We start from the raw sequence: 21,462 nt of genomic DNA on the forward strand, positions 1-21,462 counted from the left end.
TGTCAAATGCATGATTGCAGAACACAGCATCAACTCTTTCCCTTTCAAACTACCATGAGCTGCTTTGATCAGCTTTTACCTTTTGTGAGACAGACATACAGGAATGTTGTCTGTGAGCTTGTGCTGATGCACAACTAATTTGGGTTTTTTTAGGTTTCAGACATCATATTAAAGGATATGCATGATGAAAGAAGATTAAGAAGAAAAAAAATGGAAAAAATGTGTTATAGTAAAAACTGCAGTGTACTGCAAAGAGCCTGACACTGTAGGAGATGTTTTCATTCCTTTTTTTTCCAGAATATTGGGGTTATTGGGTCACAGTTGTCTCTATTTGTCAGTATCAGTCGATGAGTGCAAACACTGCGATACTGCCTATTTTTATGTCTAGTTTCAGCTTTAAGAAATTCAGAAAAACATTTTAGAGCTAAGGCTTTTTTTTCATTCTCTAATATTTTAGAAATAATTGCCCAGTATAGCTTAAAATGTGGTGGCCAAGGTGACCATATTCTTGGAAAGCTTTGCTTTTCAGATTACTTGTTTGCCAAATTTGCCTAAAGCATGTTCAACTAACCCTCTACCTGGACCCACCAGGAATCAAGCTCTGCACAGCTGTTTAGGTGGATTATGTATACATGCTTCTGGCACCCAGGGTCTATGCGGTGAGCACTGGGCTGCAGAGACCTGGGGATAAACCATGGCTGAGTCCCAGAGGTATGCACCCCCGCCCCTTTGCCGTACAGTAGCAAGAGTTTGATCAAGCACTAGTCTGGCAGAGTGCATAGGCCTTTTATTGACACACTGGAGATAGGCGGTTCTCTAAAAGTCTGAGTCAGCAGATTGTTGTGCTGCAAAGAAATGTGCAGGTCTACCACGATGACATTTATTTAAGCTATCATTGGCTGTGGTTGAGGTAGTCAAATGTTGATATAGACATTTGGGTATTTTTAAAGCAAAGAAGATAATCTGTCGTGCAAGTGAGCGTGCTGTAAAGGACAGTTGGGTTTATACGAGTTGATGAGAGCCGAGATCAGGGACATATAAGTAAGGTTTGAGAAGCATTTTTTCAGTTATTTGGGGGGGGATTTTGTCCTTGAAAAACTGATAATGACCCTCTGCACCGTTTGACATGCACTGTTTGACTATTGTTGATTTATTTTTGATTCGCAGTCTGCGAAGCACATATGACTCTTTCCTCCTCCATTTAGACTTTGCAGATTTATTTTTATGTAAGTTGATGAAAAGAAAAGGGAAAAAAAGATGACACTCGCCATGTTCAAAGTGCAAGCCCTCGTCTGAGCTATTAGGACCCCAGCTGGTCATCCAATTTATGCCTGATGGGAGCAGATCACACAATATTTTTTTTTCCTGTTTGAGTCATGAAAATCACAGACACAAGAGTGTTCCTATAAATTTGTTAAATTTAAATTTCATGTTAAAAGGGAAGAGGGAAAAAAGGACCAGGACAAAGTGAGATCTCTGCAACTCCTCAGCCATTCATGCTCTGCTTCTTCCGCCTCTTATGGTTTTCTGCGTATTTTCTTTTTTTTGTTGTTTCTTCTCTACAGAGGAAGGATTGAACCATGAATGCAAGCTCTGCAGTCAGTCATTCGACTCACCAGCGAAGCTTCAATGCCACCTGATTGAGCACAGCTTTGAGGGCATGGGTGGAACCTTCAAGTGCCCGGTCTGCTTTACAGGTGCGTATTGTGCATGTGTTTGTGTGCATGCAAGCGTGTGTGTATCGTGCAGTATCAGCCCAGTGAACACATGGAAAGATTATAAATTAAAAGTTTTTTTTATGTTAACTTTTCTAACACAGTTACATTTTCAACAAAGCTTCTTTGCATGTTTTTTCTTTTTCGCTTTGAAGGCAAATGGGTTCTAAATGAGTTGGGAAAGGTCGATCAAGCAGGCCAGCTAAAGCTAAGAGCAGTTTGCTGCATGTGGATTTTTATTTAGTCAAATTGCCTCCAAATCAAGGCCAAAGAAGTGTCATGAGGTGAGAGGGGGAGAAAGAAAGAGAGCAGGGGGGAAGGCAGTGTGAGCTGAGGGGAGATGGGGGATTGAGGAGTGGGGAAAGAAAAGGAGATGTGCTAATTGTGGATGGCAGTGGTGCTGATAGCTGTAATGATCTCATCTGTCTCTGTGCGTGGAGGTGGAAGGACCGGACTCCTCCTGAGAGGATAGCGCCCTCCTTCAGTGTCAACAGGGTTAACTATCTCTATAATGAAATCTGCAAAGTCGTTAACTTCAGCTCTTCACTCTTTCTCCCATCTCAGCTCTTTACTCTTCCTAACACTTTTTTGGTCCTCAGCTCATTTCCCCCTCTTGTGCTTCCTGTAACCCCCCATCCACCCATTGCACAAAAACTAATTTGTCTCTCCTTCACTTGTTACATCAATTAACATCATTAGTTCACATTTTGCGCGTTGCTCAAAGTTGTTTTCACATCTTTTTTTTTAACTCCAGATCCCCCTCACATCGCCGCTCCTTCTTCCTTTTCCTTCTTTCTCTCCACTCCCCTCCCTCTAGTCTGCTCCACTTCTCTCATTGCTGTTTTGGCCTTATCTCTCTTTTAGGAGAGGCCTATTGATATTTCCCCCCCCCGAACCCCCCCCCCCCCCTCCTCCTCCTCCTCCTACCCCTCACAGGGGTCTGGGCATTTAATATACAGAGCATGCCTCCTTCATCTGAGCCTTCATTTTCCACCGCCGGCTTTGACAGACAGGTCCCCCCTCTCCCTCTGCGTCCATATCGATCACGGCGCATGAGAGAGAGGGATGCTGGGAGGGAGAGGGGAGGAGGGAGAGACAGAGTACACCCTCAGGACAGCGGTCGCAGTGCAGACAGACAGATGGGCGAAGGCCTATGGTAGCGGGGAAGGAAGGCTGTGGAGAGTATGGGATGAACGGAAAGGCCTCCCTCTGTTGGGGATGCAGGGGACAGGCAGACTGAAGTCAGAGCACTTGGAGAAAAAGGAGCAGTTGAGAGATTGGCTAAACAGCTGAATGTATCTCTTCAAGCTGAGCTTGACATAAAGTAAAGAAAAAACACTTGTTTAACACCCTAACATAACTCTACTTACAGTATATTGTCAGATAATATGCACTAAGTTCGTTTTTTTATGTGCTTCATTTCATGGACTTTTTTGGATTTTTTATCACTACACAGAGTAGTAGAAAAAGTTAATTACAACTTTTCATCGATAGAACATACATATTAAGTTAAGATACCAGTAAATTTAAGCAGCAAAAAACAAAATAATGTTTTCTATATATTTCTTTGTGTTTTACTGACACTTAATGGAAACCATAGAAGCCATTTAACTTTTGCACTTTAGTACTTTTGTTGCATTGTTGAGGCAGTAATGATGTAAAAAAAATAGTTTTCTACTAAAAAGTACCACACAAAAGTACTTTAAAGTAAATAAAAAGTACTTCAGTGTTATCAGAAAAATGTAGTACAAAAATTGTAAAAAAAAAGGTAAAAAAACAAACAAAAAAAACAGCTATTATGTACATTTATGAATGAGTTCTTATACATATGTTGCAACATACTTGTCCAAAGTAGAGCTAATTTTAACTGTTAGTTTAAGGTAGTGCATTAACATATAACAAGATTATCCGGTGATTCATACATAAAGTTGTAATATACAGATATCAAGTGATAATGGTAAATGAAACGGTTATATTCACATCGAAACACTTTAAAACAATACTTAAGTGTATTACCAAATAGACTGAAGTACTTTTTACTTCTGGTCATTAAAACTGTTTTGTTTTCTGAGAACGCTTTCTAAAATCAACCATTTTTGTTTGCACCATTTTAAATCCATATTTGCATATTAAAAGGATTCCCATTTTAGGTATAATGATTGGAACATGAACATGAAAGCAAAACTTTGATCAAACTAGGTGGTGGAGGTAGTAGTTCCTGGGTTATTGAGTCCGCTTGATTAACAAGGTTACTCTTTGTTTAAAAGATCATCCCCCCCGTGATGCCCATGTTTTAGTTTGATCTACCCCCATGCGACCTGAAAAACGCAACGGGAGGTAGAGAATGAATGTCATTCTTTGACACACCTGATTACTCTCAATCCACACCAATGGGAATGGCGAGAGGACAAAAAAAAAAAAAACCTAGCACAAAACAGACCGGAGCAGAAGTATGGAGCGGGGGGAAAGTAAGTTGTCGATGGTGGATGAGGAGAGACAAAATAGAGGAGAAAAGGAGACAAACTTAGAGGAAACTGAGAAGGTTGCAACTGGCAAGTTTGGATGTGAGATGAAAGGAGGGAAGTGGAGGAGGAAAAGAGAACTGTGTAGGGGAGGGAGGGTAAATGGAGAGAGGTCCATAAGCCCCTGGATGATGAGAGAGAGGCTGACTCTCCCAGGACAGATTTGACAGGTTTCAGAAGTGGGGGAGCCTGCAGCTAGAAGTGTCTGCCTGCACCCTTAGGAGCAGTAGCGAGGGCTGGTGTGGAAATTGTGATTGGGAATATGTGCTTAAGACAAACAAAACAGAAGAAAGTGTGCCTGATGAAAGTCCTGTGTATGTGTGTGCGCGCGTGTGTGTCTGTACGTGTGTGTATACGTATACACTTTTCTTTTACTTATGTCACAGCGTGAAGTAGAAACTTAAAAAACTAGAGGAGGCGCTGCTTTAGAATCCACACGAGTCTGACAACTACAGTAGTTTAATTAGTTTTTTTTTGTGTTTAGTTGCTGCGCATGTTTGCGCTGGTGCTTGATGTTAGAATTATGACATCTTACCACCAAAAACAAATAAAACACACGGGCTTAGCCTTTTCCCGAAATTTCGCAGTTATCGGCTCCATATCAACTCGCGCGGCCGACTTATTTGTGTTGCCTCGAAACTCTCGTATCGGCCTCTGCATTGTGAACCCTTGGATTAAGCAGGAACCAGTACGTGTAAGCTAGATGAATAAATAAAGGAAAAAGGAAAAAGAGGGGGGGAAGGATAAACTTATTTTTCCTCTCTGCACAAACAGCTCAGTATTGGTGCAGTGCAGCCTGCAGAGAGCACCACCCTGCCAAAATAAAGATGAGCTGGGGCCTGTAGTAAAGGAGACGTCTGCCATGGGCGGCCCCTGAGATCTAATCAGAGGGCTTAATATCCCCCACAGCGAGGAGACCTTGGCCCCTCAGCCCCCTCAGCCCTGACACCCCTGACGCCCAACCCGGCTCAGCGCTCTGTTCAGCTCTGCTCCGACTCCACAGCCAACAAACTCCACAAAGTTCTCTCTTTCCCTCTCTCGCTCCCTCCCTCTCTCGCTCCCTCCCTCTCTCTCTCCCTCGCTCATACTCAGCAGGGAGAGACACAATGGGCAGCCACTGATCCTGTTTGGATGTGGTTTTGGATTATTTCTTCCTTGTTTTTCTATGTCCTCATTTTAACCCTCTAGAAAGACATGCCTGTGTTCCTCCTCTAAATGGGCAATGCAATGGCATATTTTATATCTGACTCATGCTGCCAAATGCCAATGCAATGTCCCCCCATTGCCCATTTCAGCTTATCCCTTTATTACACGTTGCATGCTAATTTGAAAAACAACGACGAAGACAAAGGACTCCAAATTTGAACCCTGCTGTTAATTAAATGTTTACCACAGTAAATATTAGTGATTGCTGATTCTTGCAATCATCTTTAGTAAACATAAATACAGCCCGAGCCTTTAAAAATGTCAAAAACAAACATATATAAATTAGCAGAAAAGTATTTATTGGACTTACACTGGCATTAAAACATTTCAGGCCCCCGGTGCTTTAAATCAACTGTCACTTCCCACTTGTGTGTAAGTGACTGCCAAGCTATAAATTGATAAATGCGCTGCTGATTAAATGTAACTCTTACTGGAAGTGGACCAGAGATGCATGTAAATAGCAAGAAACAGCTAACTTGACATCTCAGTTGTGTTTGGCCCTATTGTACAGTATTTGAAGGCCCCCCAAGTCTCAAATCCATTTTTATTTTTGCTGTATTGACTTTTTCCTCCTCTAGCCAAAGACATAATGAAGGCTTCCTGCAGCTGCTGTGACCTGTTTCTGTACAGTATATGCAGACAAAACACAGCTAAAGAAATAGGCTATTGTTTATCAGCACATTATTTTTCCTTTCCAAGCTGTGTATTCCCCACAAAGAAAATTGTCATCGTTTTTGGAGCATAAAAGAGGCACAAATGTGCATGATAGCCGAGGCCTTAACCTTGAGCGGTAATATTTTGTAACCCGACTGTAAAAGCAGCCGTGTAGCCGCAGTTATGTTTATCCTCATATCGCCGCAGCCATTAGTTTCAGAAATGGACCATGGAGTTGTTTGTCAATTAGAGGAGGTTTGTTCATTTCTGGTTTAACATGCTGCCGTGTTCCAGAGACAGCTGTCACCCAGGCATTAGCAGTCGTAAGGCATCGCAGCACTGCGTCTGCTTTGGATCTAAACTTTTATTTCCCAGGTCAGGCGTGTGGCATTCGATGCGTCTCAAGTCTATATGACTCAGTAATTAATAACCCGGCTCTCACGTGAGCTCAAACTGGGACACGCTGAAGTTGCGGAGCCTCGCCAAGGGGGTTGCAGCAACCTCCCCAAAGCAATCGCCAGCAGACACTTCACCTTTTGTGGCTTTGCTCCCCCACCCCTCTTTCTCCTTGTGGCTCTCAGTGCATGCATTAGAAGAAAAGTTATTTCGAGCTGTAAGAAATTCAAATGAAGCCCCCACATGCTAACTTTTCCAGAGCATCCAGACCTTTGAGATTAGGCAGCCATCCTTAAAGCACAAGGGTCTGGGATAACAAACGGCATGTTTGAAGTGCTCCTTAGAGAATCCAGACACACACACATGTGCCAGACACATACACTCAAGACGCACACAGTTGCGTCCCCCTTGGCGTCTCAGCGTGGACTGTGGCTTAATTAAAGCACAAATGTACGGTATATGTTTTAAGTACCAGCAAGTTGTGTGTTTCCATGATGGTGAATGTAGTCTGCATGAATAAATAGCGCAACACCATGAATATTTATATTGTCAATATAATTAGCGATGTAGACTAATGGAGGCCATGTTTTGCACTTGAAGCCATGCCAATTTTTGCGGTTGTTTATTTTCCGGCTTGTTGTCCCCACAGTAGCGCTAAATAAAGACCGTTGTTATTCTCAAAACATTATGCATCCGCTAGCTGTGGCGCCATGCGTATGACCACTGCAGTTTTACTTTTAACACCTAAATTGTTCTCTGTTGTTTTTGGGGGGCTCATAGCGCATGCATTTGTTTGTGATTAACTTATTTTTCTTGCCATTTGACATAGTCTGCTTTTGATTTTTATTCGGGCTAAAGCACTCAGGACGTTGCCTTGATGGAAGCGACATCTTTCTTTAATTTAGCCCCATCAATAAGAAGAAGAAGCAGAAAAAAAACAAGTCTTAATCTTGCAGCGTGTAAGCTAATGTATGCTAATATTTATCAATTTATTCTCTACCCTTTGACCCCCCCCCCCCCTACCTTCTCATGTATGTGAGCAGTGTTTGTCCAGGCCAATAAGCTCCAGCAGCACATCTTCTCTGCCCACGGACAGGAGGATAAGATCTATGACTGCTCACAGTGCCCGCAGAAGTTCTTCTTCCAGACAGAGTTACAGGTGAGCCTTGGGCCGGGGGGAGCTGAAGGGGCCTCTAGCAGAAACTGTGACTGCTAATCACACATGACAGCTTAACAAACACTAAACACCGCTCACAGCACTCTGGTTATCCCCCTCCATCCCGGCTGGGATGAGAGACTCAGAAGGAATTATTTCAGTCCGTTTCCAAAACTCATTTGTGATGTGCAGATATGATTTGATTTGCTTATTAGACCAGCAGAGCACTAAAATATCTGGAATTAGAGGATTAGTGGAATGTTCGTTTTTGAAGAGGTAATTACATACGGTGCAGAGGCAAAAACACAGTTGAGTCAATATGCCTGCATCTCCCCTTCTAATCACAGAGGAGGCCTCGTGGCTAAATATGAGCTTTGTCCTCTGGGAGACCGTATCTGCCCTTCAACAAAGTTAGTAGTTGGACTTATGAACTCGCAATGTTAGAGAGATAATCCATTTTCTAGCAATCTTTTTCCATGGTCCTTGGAGAACCTGAAAAAATGAAACAAACCTTATTATATTATTTCACTGTGGAGGTGCTTTCAAGCAGCTCTGTTTTGTTTGGGGGATTCTTTATCATACACATGGCACACTTCTCATATCCACATTTTTTCTCTTACCTTTTTGAAACGAAATCATTAAAATATGAGCGGTCTTAAAAGAACACCGTGTTCAGCGTAATCACTTAAAGTATTTTAATTCACCTTAAAGTGCTAAGAGAAGCCAGTAGCCCCTGACCATATCCTCTATGTGCATCTATTTGAAACTTGGATTAGCTGCGCCATGTATTAGCCGGGTAGCTGGTGGAAATATCCAGGGCTCGGCTGGCAATTGATCGGCAATGATTTTCATATTGAGATTCAGGTTGTAAACGCAGAGGTGTGCGTCTGCCAGGAGGAAGGTGAATGCGATCATTATCTGCTGGTCATTTGAGCATACAAACATGAATAAAACAAGGCCTGATCTACTGACATGCAACTCCACTGCAGAGAAGATTATTTAACAAGGCTCGCACTCCACCAAACTGCCAATGTGGAAGCCTTTCATTCACTTCAAGCTCTGCTATTTATCACATTTTCATCTCTCATTGGTACAAATGTTCTCTATATAGCGAGGGTTGTAGCAGGTACCTGTAAACAATCTCAAATAACCTGGGGATGTTTTCCTACTTTTTTTTTTTTTTTTTTTTGTCTGACATTTTTTGGAATGAAGTGATCTCCACCTCCCGGAGGTGATGTTTCATGCATGATTATATTGTTTTACTCTGTGTGAAGAGACAAGAGCAGAACATGAAAGACCTATGGCACTCTCTTGTGAAACAGAGGGTTATGAAAGGAGAGCAGGAACGAGCTTGGGGGATAAGACGATCATTATGCTCAACATGTGCCATGCTCTCAAGGCAGTCCCATGTCTCTGCATGCTCACAGTCTCAAACATATACGGAGCACATATAGATACAAATATGTGCACTGCTTTCTTATGCAAAAACAGCGACTTTTTTTGTATACATGCCACGGCCAGCTCGTATCTTCAAGCTATTTTTTCACATTTTTATATTAGCATGCTAAAAATTGATTCAGTAAATGTTGGAATTGCTGCATCGCCCAGTTAAAACCTTACAAAGAGTGCAGGTTGGAGGCTTGTTTTTTAGTTGCTGTTTGTTTGCGGTTGCCATTTCCCATGCATCACACTTCAAAATGTCTCACTGACACAGGGCAGTCGTTTGTCAGTCTGTCAGAAGTGGAGCTGTCTTCCAGCAGCGAGAGCTCTCTCTCTTCGCCGGGTCTTGAGTTTGGAGTTTCTCCCTATTTCTCCCTGACACTCTGGCCCACTCACCGGCTGCCTGGGCTCCTCATCTCTCACAGTAGTCGGAGGGGTCAAAGGGCCGGTGCAAGCTGGGAGAAGGAGCGGCGAGAGGGAGAGCTGCCACGGCAGGTAAAGGGAAGCAGGAAAGATATTTTATTAATTTGCTGCTGAGATCCTGAAACAGACCAAAGGCTGTGACAGGTATCCAGCGCACCACTCCACATCATCCCCCCACCACCTCCCCCTGTGAACTCTACCCTGCAAGGGGCTAGCCAATTTTCGCCAGCCTGTCGAGATGGATGATGGGAGAGCATCCGTCTAATCAGCCCTCCTAGGACCCCCCGCCCAGCCACCCCCCTCAGACCGGCCAGATTGACTGACTCCTGGGCCTGTGTGCCCCAGAATCCATATTCCAATGGAGAATAATCTCTCTTTCTCTTCTTCACCTTCCCTCCATTTCTCAATTTCTCTCACAAAAATAAGCTGTGAGACGCATAGACCATCCTTCCCTTCGAAGATCTCCGGAGGACTCCCCTCTACCATCACAAACTCACACAGCCTGCACCCTGCGCATCCCTTTCCCTCAAATATGGAGCAGTCTAGATATTTCATGAAGTGCTGATAGGGAGGGCAAGGAGGCTGGCTGTGCTCTGCTCTCTCTGACCCTCAACTTCTGCCCACCCCTTGAGCAACAAACAGACATAGCTTCACTTCAGAATACACTCCCACCAAAATAAAATCCACTGTCTTCCCGTTGCTAGCGTCCCCGTTTGAGACAAAAAAAAAATGTCCCTGGGTTCTAATAAAGGCCATATTGCAATGTGAAACTTGATAATGAACTTCCTTTCCCCTTCATGTTGCCGTCGGATACAGTAGCTTTTCACATTGCAGAAAGAACAGAGCCACTGACAATGCTGCTAGGCTGGATTAATTAGCCAGATTCATTAACTGATGGATGCGCAGTATTAGCCACAGCTTAAATCTGACATTTCTCCGAGTGCAGTTCGTTTGTGAAGAAACGGACAAGTTCAGCTCTCGTACCACAGTATACTGGAGGGCTGCAATCATAGGATTCTCTCCCAATGATCTCAATTTCTCCATAGACAAGACAATGAGGCTGAAGTTACACAACAGTCAAGATGACATTTTCTGCGTGAGACTCCCTTGTTCCTTTTAAGCTGGGGTTGTCTCTGCTCCTTCCATCCTCCAGTTTCATTATCATTCCTTGGAAGTGACATGAGATTTTAAGTCATGTGTTAAGTCGCGCCGTGATCGACGGAGGAGTGGAAGGACTGAGATGCTGCATGACTTCTCCCTCTCTCCTCAGACGCCCGCAGGACACATACCTTAATTGGAGTGTCTTTTAAAAGGATTCCTTCAAAGACAATTCAAAGCTCCCTGGCCTTAATGAGTGCTGAAAGTGACAAGAGCACATCTGCATCATGTTCTACTTCCCCACACAAATGAGATTCTCCTCTCCCCGTGTGATACCCATTATTGCCAAGCTGTGTCCAATTCTGCTGTTTTAATTAAGCATATTTATAGGCTTTGCGGTCACCAGGTCATTGTAAACAGCTATGTATGTCATAACATGTGTCCAGGATAGAAAATAGGGAGAAAAAGGGGACTGATGGACACCGAGTGAGAAGAAGGGGGTAGCTGTATTAGATGGAAATAATTGTTGCCAAAGAAATCAGCGCAGTGTATGCTTTGCGCATTACAATGCAGCAAATGTCTGGAGTTGATTCTCTGAGTGATGGATCTTTAAAAAAAAAAAGCAAAAACAATATTTTTGGGTTTTATTTCCCTCCTTCCTTTTCATGAAGCATTCTTCAGTCTGAAGCACAGAGACCCAATTCCCCAGAAGTTATTCTTTCTTTCTTTTTTTTTGCCTCATGAATTTTAAAATATGCCCCGAAAAAATGCCCTAACTGCCCCGAGTCCCAAACGTGCGGCAAAAAAAAGAAGTAAAGCTTCATGTGTTTGTCCCTAAGTGGTGCTCAAACACCAAATTTTCTCTGAATATCTTGATCTGCCAAGTGTGACAGCTCTTCACGCTTTTGGAAGTTGCATATATATTTATATATATTTCCTTTCATATGACAACTTGTTTTCTTCTTCATCACCCCAGGTGCTCCGCATCCTGTCACCATTTCAAAAAAAGTTGCACTACAAAATAAAAGAACAAGGAATTAGGAAGAAAGTAACGGTGGCTTTTGTGAGGTGCCATCATTAATATTTTAGCGTATTTGTAATTACACTGTACACACACGGCTCTGCACTGTAAACGGGGACATAAACTCTCTTAGACGACTCGTGATGAATCACTGGTGTTCTAGTTTTGTAGGTGGATCAGAATTAGACAGCATGACAGACCTAATGATCCTAGGAGGATATTCTTTTTCTTGGTGCAAGAGTATGTTTGTGTGTATACATCTGCGTGCGTGCTGTATGTATTTGTCTTTGTCTCCATCTCTCCCAGGGTCTGATATGTGCATGCAAACACAATGTCTGGAGGGAGACATGACAAAAACTCCCAGAAGCCTTTGAGCCACTCTTTTTTTTTTCCTTTTTCCTCTGTTGCACCACTGGGGAAAGTTAAATCCAAACAAAAGAGGAGACGCTTGGTGTACTGTGCTAGAATCCATCACCGGATCTCTCCCTCAAACATGTCTCCTTTACTTTTCTTAGTTGACTTTTTCCAGCAACTTTGATAAAATACCATTTCAAGCGCTTCCCAGGAAACTCACTACAGGTTTAATTTACTCTCCGTGGTGATCTGATTTTTCAAGTGTCTGTTATGCTGTTGATGTTAACAAAATGCAACAGAGGCCAAAATAAACAGCATTAGAACAATTATTCCCCCCTCGAATTTCATATTCGCACATCATAACAGCCAAGTAATTTGACTCTTCAGCTCTGGAAAAGCAGGCTGAATGGCACCAATTGTGGGTCAATTAAAAGTTTATTTTGCGATCCGCTCCTCTATTTTGGCGAGGAAAACAGGAGAGCGCAGCTCGACTGTCGCCTTCGTGTGAAAGCGTGGAAGTGCAAGAGAAAATATAGTCCTCAAATAAATCGCTGCATTTGTGAAGTGGCATATCTACTGCAGCGGCGCTGGAGAGGTGGGGGGGTGCTCTGTAGTATCCCTAGTCAAAGTCTGTCCCTGACTGAAGTGGTTAAATGTGAAAGTAATTGTGTTTTGTTTCTGGGACTGACATGTGGAACCCCATGGACCCCATCTCCCTCCTAGTGACAGGCAGAGATCCTCCCCCCTCGCTCTGTCTAATTAGAGGATGTAGCCCAGGGCTCATGTCCCAGGAAGACCCATCCCCCTCCCAAGATGGCTCCCCTAAGAAAGCCCTTAATTGGGTTCTTTAGTCATAGTCTTCATTTTGGCTGGAAAGGCATCTGTGTGTTGCTATCACCTCAGAATACAGTTTGTATCGCTCTCTTGTGTTTTTTTTTTTCGTTCTCTCTTTTTCTGCCTCTTGCTGGCCCTCTTTCTATTGCTTTTCCTCTCTCCCCTCTCCCCGTCTCCCACTCTCTCCTCACTTAATGAGGCCCCATAATAACACAGCAGTTGTGCAGTTGTTTTGCTACCTCAGTCAAACAGCGGGATCACTGCATAGTGTGTTTCTAGTACCATTCACTTGTCTACTTAGACAGGGTAATGAGTATCATTTGGAGCTACAAAGCACCAGCTCGCAAAAAAGGGTGGTCAGTCATCTCCAGTTACACCTCAGAAGTATTTGGTTGGGGTAGTTAGACATCTAATCAAAGCTTTTTTTGAACATTATGGATTTATTATATATTTTTACAACTGTTCGGTGTGGAAATGACTCACGTGGAAGACGCTGAAATCCATTGCTGTTGTCAACTCCACCCTAGCGTTTTGCTGTTACTGTATGACTATGACTCCCCGAGCACCTCGCTTCAAACAAGGCAGTCTGTTACCAAGGAGACCAGGCCGGTTGTGGCATAACAGTGTTTGGGGTCAACCCTCCCTACGGCCTGATAAGTGATGACTGTGGAGAATGCCAACCGCTGTATTATTTATTTATTTGATTGTGTTCTTCATTGGCTAAACTAGCCAGCAGTAAGCCTGGCCTCAGGTCAAAGCAGGAAGGGATTACTCCCTCAGTGGACTGGTCAACAGCAGAGAATGCACAAAGGGAGGACTGAGTCAATACTGGGCCGAGTTCAGCACACCATTAAAGATCAAGAAGGAATGCAACGCTCCTGTCTATCCCCACAGTAGTTTTGAACAGCGAGAAAACATTTTACGTGGCAGCAAAGCATGAATTGCAACCGCAAAAAATCACCAGAGAAACAGAGCGGCCATTACTGATCGAAGGCCGCTGTACATCTTTCGGTCGTTACGCAAACATAAATGAGCCTAAATAACTAAGTGATTAAATTCCTTCAAGTCAGTCTACAATGTGGAGGCTGCAGAAACGAATGCAGGTTCTTTGTTTTAGTATCGTTCGGTGACATTCTCTCTTATGCCTTAATTAAATTCCTGAGTGATGACTACGGGTATGCGTAGGTCTCAGTGGTTTTGTGCGTCGTCCCCGTGCTCCAGATGCGGCTATGCAGACTTACTGCATGCCAGGCATGTGATGTAAAGGCAGAGGCTTTCATTCGGAGCTTCGGGAGGGCGGCGTTTATAGTTTTGATTAGCTTTTTAAATATTTCATCATAGATAAATAAAAAAAAGGAACTTGGGCTGCAGGTGTTACATGGATGTGCTGAACTCTTGAAATAAACAGTTTCTTTAATCTGATCTTTAATCTCCACTGTAAGTAAACTTGATTTATGGATTGCTGTCACACCAGCATCTCCAATCATGTAAAGAAATGTTCTAACTCCAAGACTCTAACTCTACTTTATTTCTTTTTGTTAGAGCTTCCTTTACTAAAAATCAAAAGTGAGTAACATTATCATACTGTTTTCTAGCTGCATTTCTTCCTACCTTTGTATGGATTACTAATATAGTAATTATGCTGCTAGTGTAAATGTGACTTTATCATAAACTTCTTACGATTGTAGCTTATAGCAGCAGTTAAGCCATTTAATTACAGGTCAGTTACATTTTCAACACTTGTTTTTTGAGGGTGGCATAATGCGACAGATTCTGGTCTATTCACTAGTCAACGCTGCACAATGTTTTATTTGTTTAAGAAGCCTTAAATAGGCCATAGCTTATAAAGTCATTATTGTTCGCTCAGCTCTCTAACCACTCAATAAAGCCCGGGTTTAATGTTACATGCCGGATAACACCAGGTAGAAGAGCAGATACAATGTACTTAACATGTGCTCAGCAGGTATTAACATTATGCTAATCAAACATTGTTAGCTTTGTGATTAAGCTTTACATCCTCTCTCTGTGATGTTGGGCAATCTGAAGATTGTCTTTAATACGGCAAGATCAGATGAAAGGGAGAACGTGTCTGCTAGTCCACTGGCCTTCCTCTGCAGAGCTGATGTAAGAGATGCACCTCTGTTGCCTCACTGGAGACCGGGTGCTATCGATGGAGACCAGAGCAATGGGGAACGACATAAAGAATGATTAGTTAATAAATCAGCTCCCTAGCCTGCTTGCTCTTTCCCGGTCTCCGCTCTTCCCCAATCGTTCCCCATATTTTCCCCTCGCTCTCTCCTTCTTTGCAGCCGCGTTAAATTCCTAAGACATGTTGCACCTGTTTGCATGGGTACACAAGACCCCTGCCGGGTGTTCTCCCTTCTCTTCCACTACCCCTGAGGGCGTTGCAGTAGGGTGATGTAATAAGATGAAAGTGGTGGTTTAACGGTGGCGGGGAGTCGGTGAGAGAACGGGAGAGGAGGAAGAGGCTCGCTCCGAGCCAGTGCAGCCAGTGCTCATAAGGGAGAAGCGGGTGCGCATTATTGATCAGTGCAAAATTTAATTTAGTGGAGAATTGACTGCTATGGTTTACCTGAACACTGCTGGTAACTGGGCCCTGCAGCAGGCCTGTGTGGCCAGCAGGTGGTTGAAAGGATCGAGGAGGAGATTAAGGGTTGGATATAAGGGAAGGAAATGGATGATAAGGGGAATGGCAGAGTTTCAGGGGGAATAGGATGGCATTGAAGGAGGGAGTTAAGATGAGAGCTAAAAGGCTTAATGGAGGGCATCTAATCCTAAATTGCAGTGATTCTAGTGTGACACCATTAGTGACATCCTCCTTCCTAGGGCAGTGGACATTTTGGTCATTTTGATGTGAATAATGCGATTTTCTATGTAACGTGACATTTGTTGAAGCGCACCGTGGGTATTTTACTTATCCAACACTTGCGCCGAGGCACTCGAAGAACTTGACAAGGATGAAGACGGGAAAGTGAATTTTCACTCTCCCTCCCTTTTACCACCTTCCGCACTCGTACACAGAACAGTTTATAGCTACTCTGCAGAGTTCAGTATCCACAGAGATAAAGGTATCAGTTTCATTTTCTTTTAATGTTTTTTTTATTCCTCCCTCCCTCTTTTCCTCTATTTCCCTTTAGTCTGCATGGCTGCCACAGCCACTGAAGTCGTTTAACACCGTCCTTGAGAAAGCCCTCAGTGAGAAAACTCCTGGCATGTTTAAGGAAAAGGTAGAATGCAGTGTGTGTCAGACAGAGCTGGGACATGCAGAGGGGGGAGCCATTCCCCAGAGGGGTTATTTTCCCCTCTAATAGCTGTTACGAGCCCTACATTATATCCAAGGAGCTACATTCCTTTGGGGTCCACAGACACACACACACACACACACACACCTAGACGCACTGGCACACTCACACAAAGGCATGCACACTCAGTTGAGCACAAATTTTCTCTCTGTGTTTCTCTCTCTTTCACATACACACACACACACACACACACTCAGTTCTAGCCGCTTTGCTCTCCCCGTGTCAATATCCTGCCATTTGAAGTCACGTACTGCAGGGGCTTCTGGGAGTCGCTGAGGAGCCAGGCTGACGGGTAATGGGCCGCATTCATTAATAAGGTTGCCGTGCTCCTGTCCCTCCTCAGCAACGCCAAGGATGTCTTCACCGGGGGGTAGGGGGTTGGTGGAGTGTGAGGAGGGGGAGGAGGTGAGGTGAGGAGAAAGAGAGAGAGAGAGAGAGCATCCCATGGGGAGTCTCCTCCCAGACTCACTTAAAGGAGCTTTATTTCAGCAAGAGAGGAAAGATGGAAGCAGAGGAGCTGTCCGGAGCCGCCTCTCTTTAAAAAAGGGAGCGCAGGGCCCAGGTGAGCTACACTAACCCGTACAGGGGTCACAATCCTGTTCCCCGTCAAACAGCTTATTACCCCACCTGTCGGGAAGTAATCGTCCTAGCTGAAAGGAAAGCTGTCGAGGCGTTTAAATGCTTTATATGGAGGCAGCCGAAAGGGTAAAGAGGGAAGGAATGAATGCAAGGGGGCTAATAGTTGCTCCCTACTGCTGCCCGAGGGATTCTGCACCACTGAAGGTGACTGCTTTGGTAAACCTTCAGACTGAGGTTGCGCTACTCATTTTCGGTTGTATTTGAAAGGCTAGTTAAGCAGTAAATGTAGTGTAATTTCACATACTTTGATTACACATTTCCGTGCCTATGTGTAGGGTAAAATGTATGTGTGTACCGAGTGTGCGGCGGATGTGTGTATTTGTGCATGCATGCGTAGTGATGTCTCTGTGACAGGTGTGTCTAGTCCATGCCAGTTTAGAGAGTCCAAGGCTGTGTTTTAAACAGAGCACAGCAAGTGGGGCATGTAGTTTGCATTAAAGGGATTAGCAGTCACTTCAAAAGATGACCTGGATTCAGCCCACCAGGGACACCAGTTACACACCCCCTGGTCCACACTCCCTTTAAAGAACCTGGCACAGCTGCACCACTACAACCACTCTCGACGGTCTGTGTGTGTGCTTGCATAATTTTGGAAGATACAGCACAACAGTGCGATATTGTCAGCTTGTTATCCTGTCATAGTGAATTGTGCACAGTTAGAGACTTACAGAAGTGTGGAGGATCAAATCTTCTGAGGCCTTATCTGCGTGTGAAGTATTCCTTTTTTGGGGGTACATTTACAGCATGCTTAATGCACGTAGTCAGCGGACAGACAGAACTCCAAGGATGATATTCCATCGGGTCTGTCAGTGTGTTGTTATGGATTCGCTTTTGATTGGACAGGCAGGGTGGGATGTTATCGGTCAGTGGTCTTATGTGTCTGAGATTTAACTGTGGTATGGGCCCAAAGCTGACTACTATTGATCTACAGACCGATTTGACTTCCTTGCAAGTTAATTAGAAGGGAATGACGATGATATTCAAACATTGAGATGACCACACGGCAGTGCTCATGTCTGGATCATCGAATTTAAACAGAACTGTAAGCTTTGAGAACATCTACAGCCATATAAGGAGGTTTTGTTATGTCTTTTTAATGAAGGGGAAGGATTTTTTTTTTTTTTTTGGATTTCTGTTTTTGCGGTGTATGCCATCATAATGTTTTCCCTCTTTCTTTTTGTGTCCTTGCAGAACCACACGTTGACTCAGCACAGCAGCTAACATGGCAAAGCTCAGCGCCGTGGCCGAGAACAAGGATCACATGACGCACAGAATTATGCCCGACCGCCAATTACCGTCAGTGCAGTTTCCCACTGACTGTCTTGCACTGAAATTTTCAGTTACACCACAAGAAACGATGCCAGAGCAAGAAAAAAGAAAAGCAAAGCAAAGAAAATAAAAGAAGGAGGGGGGGGAGAACAAAAAAGAAACCTCTCAGTAGGCCTACTTTACTAACCATTATTTCAGAAATAAAGAAAAAGCCAACTTGTTTGTACATAGACTTCTTCATGTGTTGCTTAACTACAGCTATATTGCAATCTTATACAGTATTTGCCGATGTACAGTTCAAAATGTTTGTCCAAAAAAAAAAATGAGAGACAGAGAAGAGGGAGGGAGGGAGGGAAAGAAAAAAAGATTCATTACATTGTCAGTCAGACCAGATGGGACTGAAGGAGAAACAGGGTGCCACTGAGAGCATAGGAAGCTGTAGGAACTGGTGAGTGTTGTCAGGAAGACTCTTTTCATCAGTGCCACTCCTACTGCGCAGTACGTCACTCTGTATTCTGACATGGTCAATCATTATTGGGTGAAAAAAAAAAAGCTCGATTCACCAGCGTAGGCTGAAACCTTGTCTGTGTGTTCGTCCTAATATGGCTGCCAGAGGACCAGCTGTGAACTGTGGTGCGACTAATCTCCACTGCCTGCGCTGGAGTTCAGACGAGAGGTGAAAAGGAAAAAAAATAAATTAAAAAATCATCCCAGAGAACAGAAAAAACAGGACAGAGGACAAGATGCTGATATATGCAAACGCAGTGACACAGATTTGGAAAAGGCTAGCTCCTTCTGTTGGCTCATGAACAGAGGCGCGAAACTCCCATGTGGCTCTCAGAGCGTGGGGAAATCTCCAGCCCACTGATTCAACCTGTACATTTCTGTTATTAATGTTTACTGCTCGTTCAAGCCTGGAGATTACTGGAATAATTTTTTTTTTGTTTATGTTTTGTTATCTCTACTTGTTCTCTTTTTTTTCACAATGGGGGAAGTAAATCCAGTTGAATTTGGGATCATGAACGCTGAACACAATTTCGGTCTGTCACGGGATTTACCGTGGTTGCAAAACTCCATCCCTGGCTCTCCTGGAGAGTGCCCAAGTACTTTTTCTTGTTGTTGTGTTTTTATTTTGTTTTTTTCTTTAACTTTTTTAAATTTTTTTGCAGTGTCCCATTGCTCTCTGCTCAAGCTGGAAGCCACTGTGGCATCATACACAACTTTAATCCATTCTGTTATGTAAATGTTTTGCATTCATTGAACCTGAGATGCACTTTTGTATGAAACTTTAATGTTTTGACATTTTGATCGAGAATCGTTCGTACGCAGTTTACAGGAAATCACCATCTCCTGCGGCAAAAAGACAGTTATCTCCGATGTTATTAAAATGTATTGTACAAATATGGAGTTCTGTATTTGGCAGACCTCATTTTTTTGTGTTGCACATGTGATGGAAATATTAAAAACTGTATGAGGAAATGGACTCCATGTCCCTCCATCTTAACAGTCTGTATGTTAATGTGTTGGTGTGTGCGTGTGAGTGTGTGTGTGTGTGCGTGTGTGTGTGTGTGAGTGAGCGAGAACACAATTAACCCATCAGACGAGACCTATGACAGCATAAACAGGATCATCATCAGATGCTTACACCGCTTTTTTTTTTTCATTGTATCAAATTGCATCCTATTTTTTCTCCCTCCCTCGTGGCTCACACTAACGAACATCTGAGCATCTTAAGGGAGGTCTGTGTTATTAATGACTCCATTACCCATCACCCTGTGCGGTCCCATTCTACACACCCTTGCGCTGGGTCTATTTAGGGAGCCTCCAGCACTCCGGGGGACAGAGGAAAAGAGTCTTCTGCCTTTGCCGAATGGGACAAAACCCGCGCAACAACATCTGTCTGTCTCAGTAGATGATTCATCAGCGGTGACACACGAGCAGCATAACATTTGTTGAAGCTTTCAGTTTTGTTTTGAAAAGGCTCAGCGCTGCAGCTCAAAGCACTTTAACTGTGGTGAGTAACAAGACTGAAAAGTGATGGTTCATTTGAAATAAACAGTGGATACGGCTTTCGAGTTGTACTGTATCTAAAAACACTGCATACTTAACTGTGTTATGAGAACAATAGGAGGAAAAAAACACGCTTATATGTTATTTTGATCCATTAAGACCAGAATATATAAAAAAGCAAGGATGCGATCCCTTGGATTGGGATTTAAGCTAATTTGTGCCATGATCACAATCACAAGATCTGAGAATTTTATCAAACATCTGTATAATTCAGCTTTTCCTAAACATGCACAACATGAAATGCACATTAGGTTTTACAACATTAACATATTGGGGATTGTGGACAGGGCCTCACACAATGACTGACTTTCACAATGAAGATGCAACCCCTCATCCTAATCGAAAGTGGTACATCCCAGCATTAACTGTCATACCAAATGCAAGCTGGGCATCCATTAAACAACTTTGCTAGCATCTCCCTGTGCCAGGCACTTTTAATAAGCTTCAAGGGCATTTGAACAGGTCCAAAACTTTGCTTTGCCAGAGATGGACTGGCCCACATCATCCATTACATTAAATTGGGTGGCGGCCTCCAGCTCATATTTATGATTTAATTAAATTCACTTGTGAGGCGTATCAGAACCACTGCGGCCTCCCTTTTAACGCCAGCCTAAGCAGCAAAACGTACACACACACGCGCAGCTACACACGTTGTGTTTTTGACACTCGCCCAAGTGTGTGAGACTTTGTGGGCGCTTTGGCAGGGGGGTTCTCATGGGTTCATTTAAAGCAATATAATTACACAGCCCCCAAGTATTCTTCCATCAGAAAGCAGCAGAATGGATGACTTGTTCAGAGATAACTTAGCCTGGCTGATCCTCTGCGGTGTCGTCGTACCGAACATAACCTCAATGCAAGTGGCACTCAATGCTGCTCAGAGCCTGGCCGGTCCTTAGTGGAACTGGGCAATCGGGCCAGATGTTTGGGAGTCGCTGAAATGGCATTGTTCTTGTCCGGGATGTGTAAAATGGGATTTCTTTTTTTGGCGCTGTTGTTTTTGATTTTGATTTTTGTTTTGTTTTCCTATTCTATTCGACAGCCACACACCCTTAGTCCTCTGGAGTAAAAGTATCAGCCTGTGTAAGGACTATATTAAAGAATTAAGAGAGCTTACTGAGGCTGTGCAATGTGCTGCACTCCAGGAAGCTCAAAATGTGTCATTTCTCCCCCTGTATGGACAAACCCACACAAATCTAAGTATGCATTCAGTGCTCGTCCCTTGTGTTCCAGTGTCCTTGCTATTGCTCTTCTTTGGTGCAAAATTTAGTTTGGTGAAAACTCCACATTGTTAGGCTGCACATTCCTCCCACTGAAGGAGACCTCAGAGACCTCTTATGGCATT

At 43.5% G+C, this 21,462-nt stretch overlaps 1 protein-coding gene across 3 annotated transcripts in view; it reads left to right on the forward strand.

The window, feature by feature from the left end:
- Positions 1–19,554, forward strand: part of znf521 (zinc finger protein 521) — an 88,665-nt gene extending 69,111 nt beyond the window's left edge. For all 3 annotated transcript variants that reach the window (XM_026150683.1, XM_026150684.1, XM_026150685.1), the window contains 3 exons: positions 1,566–1,697; positions 7,537–7,652; positions 17,973–19,554. In XM_026150683.1, coding sequence (XP_026006468.1) covers positions 1,566–1,697; positions 7,537–7,652; positions 17,973–18,002 — 278 coding nt within the window. In that variant the 3' untranslated portion in view covers positions 18,003–19,554. The remainder of the gene's footprint in view (positions 1–1,565; positions 1,698–7,536; positions 7,653–17,972) is intronic.
- Positions 19,555–21,462: the final 1,908 nt, after the last annotated feature.

The sequence above is a fragment of the Astatotilapia calliptera genome, chromosome 18 (genome assembly GCF_900246225.1).
Source record: "Astatotilapia calliptera chromosome 18, fAstCal1.2, whole genome shotgun sequence".
Taxonomy (NCBI): Eukaryota; Metazoa; Chordata; class Actinopteri; order Cichliformes; family Cichlidae; genus Astatotilapia; species Astatotilapia calliptera.